The sequence below is a fragment of the Oncorhynchus keta genome, chromosome 25 (genome assembly GCF_023373465.1).
Source record: "Oncorhynchus keta strain PuntledgeMale-10-30-2019 chromosome 25, Oket_V2, whole genome shotgun sequence".
Taxonomy (NCBI): domain Eukaryota; kingdom Metazoa; phylum Chordata; class Actinopteri; order Salmoniformes; family Salmonidae; genus Oncorhynchus; species Oncorhynchus keta.
The window spans coordinates 50,448,489-50,456,377 of record NC_068445.1 but is presented as its reverse complement, the minus strand read 5'-3'; the positions used below and the strand labels follow the sequence as shown (position 1 = coordinate 50,456,377).

At 44.4% G+C, this 7,889-nt stretch overlaps 1 protein-coding gene across 1 annotated transcript; it reads left to right on the top strand.

Annotated features, from left to right (window-relative positions):
* Positions 1-312: 312 nt before the first annotated feature.
* Positions 313-5,399, top strand: LOC118382366 (doublesex- and mab-3-related transcription factor 2-like). Its single transcript, XM_052479938.1, has 4 exons — positions 313-558; positions 802-1,255; positions 1,802-1,904; positions 3,371-5,399. The coding sequence occupies exons 2-4, from the start codon at positions 893-895 to the stop codon at positions 4,612-4,614; spliced, it is 1,710 nt and encodes a 569-aa protein (XP_052335898.1). The 5' UTR covers positions 313-558; positions 802-892; the 3' UTR covers positions 4,615-5,399.
* Positions 5,400-7,889: the final 2,490 nt, after the last annotated feature.

The following is a 7,889-nucleotide window of genomic DNA, read 5'->3' as shown; positions in this document are numbered from 1 at the left end:
CAGGCAAAGTGTATCAATTGATAGTGCTTCTTTACCATGGAATTCGTCCTAGGCTATAGTATAGGAGGCCATCATTACATCACGAGGCCATCTTATACCAAGCCACCTATATCTATCTCTCTCTGCTCCTCAATATGTTAATGAATCATTTCCTCGTTCTGTTTAGATTGTAACTGCACTCCGTTTCAAACGTTTCCATTGAGAAAGAAAACGTCCGTAACAGCCAATAGGTTCGGTGGGTTGAAAACGAGCCAATCACGATTAAATCCGCGCGCACCCAAATACTTCATAGGGGTGGCGCTCTCGCTCGAGCCTCGGAGAGAACCGTGGAGCGCGCCGGTGTGACAGACCGCTTCAGGACAACGTCTGTGTTTGTCACGTTGGGAAAATCTCTGTATTGAACAATCATTAAACAGCAGATTATCAGCGGTGTCTGTCAGTGCTGTTATACAGACAAGTCCATCAGTTCAGAGCGCACTGACGAGTGACAAACTGCAATAAGGAGCGGATGGATGTTGCAAGACAGTTTAAATCTGTTCTGGAGGAGCCTGCATTGAGGTAAGTCTAAAGGTTTTACTCATTTATGTAACTCGTTTTCGACAAAACCACAGATTGGAGGGAATACACGTTATTGTTATGTTTCTGTTAATTTCTCATTTATATGTTTATTGGCCATTTATTAAACTAGCATCTTATGAAGACACTTGCGCACAGTATGAAACACCAGTCCATAGGGCTTTTAGAGGTTTTGCCCGCAAGGATATAATGACAGATAAAATGGGATCATTATTTTAATTTCAGATTGTACTGACTGCAGTGGGGCAACCGTGGCGTGAGTCAGAACTTGGAAAGAGTACATTAGGTACGAGGCACCGGGAGACAGGCGGCAGATATGATGAAAGATATCTCCGGTCCGGAGTTTGAGATCGACGTGGAGAGTCTGGAGACCGAGAGCGACGACCAGGACCGGCCGGACATCGGCTCCTCTCTTCCCGGCGCAGTGTACGACGAGCCGGGGGCCAAGGGAGATGACAAACCGCCGGGGACCATCAGCCCCGAGAACTGCGAACCGAGGAAGTTGAGCCGGACGCCGAAGTGTGCCCGCTGCAGGAATCACGGCGTGGTGTCGTGTCTGAAGGGGCATAAGCGGTTCTGCCGCTGGAGGGACTGCCAGTGTGCCAACTGTCTTCTGGTGGTGGAGAGGCAGCGGGTCATGGCGGCTCAGGTGGCACTACGGAGACAACAAGCTACAGAGGTGTGTGTGGACCTTTCTAAAGTCCTATACATTACTATTTTAAGGTGTGTGTGTTTTCGAATGATCGAGAGGGTGTAAAACTCCTTAGTTTCACCAGGATTTTGGGGGGTAACAATGTTGGCGGTACTGTAAATCTCGATTTTCTTAATTGTAAAAAAAAAAAAAGGTATTTCTTCAACCAGACAAATTGTTTGTTTGGAATTGAAATCATACGGACTGAGAGAGAAGTAGCACATTGTAATACATACTGTAACAAATAATATTTTTTAATGTTCAAGTTTAGTTTTAGTTTATAAAGTTTATTTTATTTATTTTCACACCAATCAAAGTAACCTGTTGGGATGATAAACTCAGAATGGGATGACAGGAAACCTTACCATCATCTAAATCGTAAATCCACATCACTAATTATAAGTACATGAAAATACATATTGGTATTACTTTTTTTTAAAATGGGACTGGTATTAAATAATAATTTGAAAACACCATAATATGACCTCTGAAATAATGACTCGATTTAATTTATTTGTTCTGTAATTTTATCAGGATAAAAAGGGAATTTGTGGGAAGCAGATTCCAGCGGAGAGAAGAGCTATTTACCAGAGACACATCAGACCATCAACCATGCTGGCTAAGAGCATTCTGGAAGGTAAGACAGTCTGCCTTGTTTACTAGTAATGGTGCTACTGCTTATTCTATTAGATTGTTAGGTAAGGCAGTCTGTCCTGTTTACTAGTAATGGTGATACTGCTTATTCTATTATATTGTAAGGTAAGGCAGTCTGCCTTGTTTACTAGTAATGGTGATACTGCTTATTCTATTAGATTGTTAGGTAAGGCAGTCTGTCCTGTTTACTAGTAATGGTGATACTGCTTATTCTATTATATTGTAAGGTAAGGCAGTCTGCCTTGTTTACTAGTAATGGTGCTACTGCTTATTTTATTATATTGTAAGGTAAGGCAGTCTGCCTTGTTTACTAGTAATGGTGCTACTGCTTATTCTATTAGATTGTTAGGTAAGGCAGTCTGCCTTGTTTACTAGTAATAATGGTGATACTGCTTATTCTATTATATTGTTAGGTAAGGCAGTCTGCCTTGTTTACTAGTAATGGTGATACTGCTTATTCTATTATATTGTTAGGTAAGGCAGTCTGTCCTGTTTACTAGTAATGGTGATACTGCTTATTCTATTATATTGTTAGGTAAGGCAGTCTGTCCTGTTTACTAGTAATGGTGATACTGCTTATTCTATTATATTGTTAGGTAAGGCAGTCTGTCCTATTTACTAGTAATGGTGATAGCAAATCAACTGGTGTTGTAGCCTATTTATCATCTCCTCTCCTTTAATAATATGTAATGATCATCTCTATCATCTCTATCATCTCCTCTCCTCCATTAATACATAATGATAATCTCTATCATCTCTATTATCTCCTCTCCTCCATTAATACATAATGATCATCTCTATCATCTCCTCTCCTCCATTAATACATAATGATAATCTCTATCATCTCTATTATCTCCTCTCCTCCATTAATACATAATAATAATCTCTGTTGTAATGATGTCGCTTCATCTTTCTCTTCTCTTCTCTTTCTTTCTTGTAGTGTTTCTTGGATTTCTGTCCCTTTCCGTTTCAATTAAACCTCCTCCTCATTGCTCTGTGGACAGTTTAACTTCCGTAAGCACAGACCTGTTACGATCCTTATTGTCTCGGTTTCAAATAACTTAGCGGGGCACAATAAAATTGTAGATAAAAAAAATAAAAAAAATGTTTAGTCTAAAAGCAAAATGAATACTTCCTAGTATACTAGTTTAGGTCAACCGAGCGCCAGACATATGAAAGAACCTTTGTTAAATGTTTAAACTATTGATAAACCTTGATGATCCAATATGCCGGACTCCAGAATGTAACCTTGATATAATTTAATTCACTGCAATTAACACATCAGGTATACTTCACTAGTTACTTAATAACTGAACCAAAACATCAAGTCTAGCCCCGAATTAAATAGCATATTATATTAGTATTATATTAGTATTATATAGTATTATATTAGTATGATACAGTATCTCTATGTTGTCTAACCTCCTCCCCTGTCTTGTCTCCTCTCAGGGTACCGTCCGGTGCAGGGTGACCCGTACATGGGGGCCAGCCCCCCCCTCCCACCCCCCCTCAGCGACAGGATGAGGAAGAGGAGAGCGTTTGCTGACAAAGAGCTGGAGAGTGTCATGCTGGAGAGAGAGTACAAGGAGAGAGAGCTGCTAGAACCCTCCCAGGCTGCTACAGCCTCTCTGCTCTTCCCCAACAGTCTGGTCCGCCATGCTGCAGAGTACAAGTCCTATAAGACGGCCTACTCAGCCTCCGCCCCGGAGGAGCCTCACCACAACAACAAGGACCTCTGTCACTTCCTGTCGCCCAGCTGTGTGGACCTCTCCTTGCAGTACTCCGGCGGCCCCGGCAACATGGAGCTCATCTCCTCCAATGTCTCCGTGGCGACCACCTACCGCCAGTACCCTCTGACCTCTCCGCTGACCTCTCCGCGGGGGTTCATGGTGTGGCCGCGTGGCCCCTCCCTTCTGTACCAGCAGTGCCTGCTCAACGCCACGGCCGTCCAGAACATGAAGCCAGGTGCGGCCTGGGAGCCCAGAATGATGGCCGCCGCTGCCGCAGAGAGCCTGCCACCCGACTTCGACACCATGGCAACCGCCACCCCCACCTCAGCCACCAAGCTGAAGGGTTCCAGATTTGTGGCGGGCCTCCCCGAGAGTTCTGAACCACAGCTGCAGGATGGCCCCGTACAGTCCCAGGCCCCTCTCACCCAGGGGGGGCACTGCAAACGATCAGCATTCTCTCCACCGAAGAGAGGCTTCGGACAGGCCTTCCCCCCTAGTACACCTCATCTCCAACCTCACCCCCACCCCCAGCCTCACCCTTACCCCCCTAGCCACGAACATGTCGTGAACAAGCTGAGCAAGGACAGCTCCAAACACACACTATCCATGAAGCTCAACTCTTTTCACTCACTCATCCAGCAGACACTGAGTGATAAGGCTAGGGCCGGGGCTGGAGAGAGAGAGAGGGTCGGAGTAGAGGTAGGAGCTGGGGCTGGGGAGAGAGCTGGGACCGGGGTCGAGCTTCGGGGCCCCTACTGTAAAGAACTGCTGGAGGAAGCAGCCAGAAAGTACCGTGAAGGACCTTCTAAGGACTTCTACAGTTTCAAAGATTCGGATAGATACAGCAAGGAGTTTCTGGCTACGTCAGCTGGGACCAAGGTGGTGTCCAGCGAGTCCCTGTCCTTCTCTGTCGAGGCCATTCTGAAGAGACCGTCACTTGCTATGAACAGGGCTTCACAGTAATAACAGTCATGTCTATCTGATGAACAGGGACCAAAAACCTACCTGGCAATTTGTGATACCTTGGCCCGTTTTTCTGCTTTGAGGTCTCCGTTATCGACTAAATAATCACTATTTTGCACAAACGCTGAATTTAGACTGGCCCACTGGTCTACAGATGGACCAACCATTTGCCGAACTGCCCTGTAGACAATCCGTTTCTCACATGGGCAAACACACACACACACACGCACACGCACACGCACACGCACACGCACACGCACACACAAGCGCACACGTGTGCACACAACACAGACACACACAAGCGCACACACACACACACACACACACACACACACACACACACACACACACACACACACACACACACACACACACACACACACACACACACACACACACACACACACACACACACACACACACACACACACACACACACACACAAGCGCACGCACGCATGCACGCACACAGACAGACAGACAGACACAGACGTGCACACACACACACACACACACACACACACACACACACACACACACACACACACACACACACACACACACACACACACACACACACACACAATTAGATGTATGTGTCTGACACTGTGCTTGCTGTTGTCATAACTCTCAGTACAGAAACACTTCCACCAGTAATGAACATGTTTATATGGATGTTATATTTTATACCAGCGTAAATGTAAATCTCTTTATGGTGTAGAGTATTTAAATGTATCACTTTAAATGTTGCCATGTAATGTGTCAATAAACTTTATAAAGAGTCAACCTCTATTGTATCAGGTTTGGTTTGTCACTATATAGTGTGGTAACATTACATTTGATTTACTTTAACCCTATTGAGTTATCACATAACACTAATTTGATTGATTAACACTATTGTTACATTAAATTACGTATGTATTATGACTTTAAAAAACAATTGTTATGGTCTTAAAGTATGCACAGCCACAAGAGCGAAACGTAAAATAATATAAGAATACGATATGAACAGAAAGCTACTCGTCTAATATGATGAGGTTTTCAATATGAACAGAAAACTACTGGTCTAATATGATGAGGTTTTCAATATGAACAGAAAACTACTGGTCTAATATGATGAGGTTTTCAATATGAGCAGAAAACTACTGGTCTAATATGATGAGGTTTTCAATATGAGCAGAAAACTACTGGTCTAATATGATGAGGTTTTCAATATGAACAGAAAACTACTGGTCTAATATGATGAGGTTTTCAATATGAACAGAAAACTACTGGTCTAATATGATGAGGTTTTCAATATGAACAGAAAACTACTGGTCTAATATGATGAGGTTTTCAATATGAACAGAAAACTACTGGTCTAATATGATGAGGTTTTCAATATGAACAGAAAACTACTGGTCTAATATGATGAGGTTTTCAATATGAACAGAAAACTACTGGTCTAATATGATGAGGTTTTCAATATGAACAGAAAACTACTGGTCTAATATGATGAGGTTTTCAATATGAACAGAAAACTACTGGTCTAATATGATGAGGTTTTCAATATGAACAGAAAACTACTGGTCTAATATGATGAGGTTTTCAATATGAACAGAAAACTACTGGTCTAATATGATGAGGTTTTCAATATGAACAGAAAACTACTGGTCTAATATGATGAGGTTTTCAATATGAACAGAAAACTACTGGTCTAATATGATGAGGTTTTCAATATGAACAGAAAACTACTGGTCTAATATGATGAGGTATTCAATATGAACAGAAAACTACTGGTCTAATATGATGAGGTTTTCAATATGAACAGAAAACTACTGGTCTAATATGATGAGGTATTCAATATGAACAGAAAACTACTGGTCTAATATGATGAGGTATTCAATATGAACAGAAAACAACTGTGTGCAATTGGCAGCAGGAATATCCACCGGAGCTGTCGCCAGAGAATATAATGTTAATTCCTCTACCATAAGCCGCCTCCAACATCGTTTTAGAGAATTAGGGTTTACGTTCAACCGGTCTCACAACTGCAGACCACGTGAAACCACGTGTAGGTCCACATGTAACCACGTGTAGGTCCACGTGTAACCACGTGTAGGTCCACATGTAACCATGTGTAGGTCCACGTGTAACCACGTGTAGGTCCAGGTGGAGGTCCACATGTAACCACATGTAGGTCCACGTGTAGGTCCACGTGTAGGTCCAGGTGTAGGTCCACATGTAACCACGTGTAGGTCCACGTGTAACCACATGTAGGTCCACGTGTAGGTCCACGTGTAACCACGTGTAGGTCCAGGTGTAGGTCCACATGTAACCACGTGTAGGTCCACGTGTAACAACGTGTAGGTCCACGTGTAGGTCCACGTGTAACCACGTGTAGGTCCACGTGTAACCACGTGTAGGTCCACGTGTAACCACGTGTAGGTCCACATGTAACCACGTGTAGGTCCACGTGTAACCACGTGTAGGTCCACGTGTAACCACGTGTAGGTCCACGTGTAGGTCCAGGTGGAGGTCCACGTGTAACCACATGTAGGTCCACGTGTAGGTCCAGGTGGAGGTCCACATGTAACCACGTGTAGGTCCACGTGTAACCACGTGTAGGTCCACGTGTAACCACGTGTAGGTCCACGTGTAACCACATGTAGGTCCACGTGTAGGTCCACGTGTAACCACATGTAGGTCCACGTGTAGGTCCACGTGTAGGTCCACGTGTAACCACGTGTAGGTCCACGTGTAACCACGTGTAGGTCCACGTGTAACCATGTGTAGGTCCACGTGTAACCATGTGTAGGTCCACCTGTAACCACGTGTAGGTCCACGTGTAACCACGTGTAGGTCCACCTGTAACCACGTGTAGGTCCACCTGTAACCACGTGTAGGTCCACCTGTAACCACGTGTAGGTCCACCTGTAACCACGTGTAGGTCCACATGTAACCACGTGTAGGTCCACGTGTAACCACGTGTAGGTCCACCTGTAACCACGTGTAGGTCCACCTGTAACCACGTGTAGGTCCACCTGTAACCACGTGTAGGTCCACCTGTAACCACGTGGAGGTCCACCTGTAACCACGTGTAGGTCCACCTGTAACCACGTGTAGGTCCACGTGTAACCACGTGTAGGTCCACGTGTAGGTCCAGGTGGAGGTCCACATGTAACCACGTGTAGGTCCACGTGTAACCACATATAGGTCCCCGTGTAACCACGTGTAGGTCCACGTGTAACCACGTGTGGACTTAGCTTGACCTTTAGTCAATAACACAGTTAGCTT

Excerpts from the sequence above, each read along its gene's own strand:
- LOC118382366 (XM_052479938.1), top strand. The coding sequence starts at position 893 with ATGATGAAAGATATCTCCGGTCCGGAGTTTGAGATCGACGTGGAGAGT. Across the intron at positions 1,256-1,801 it reads GGAGACAACAAGCTACAGAG|GATAAAAAGGGAATTTGTGG; the intron begins GTGTGTGTGGAC and ends TAATTTTATCAG. Across the intron at positions 1,905-3,370 it reads GGCTAAGAGCATTCTGGAAG|GGTACCGTCCGGTGCAGGGT; the intron begins GTAAGACAGTCT and ends GTCTCCTCTCAG.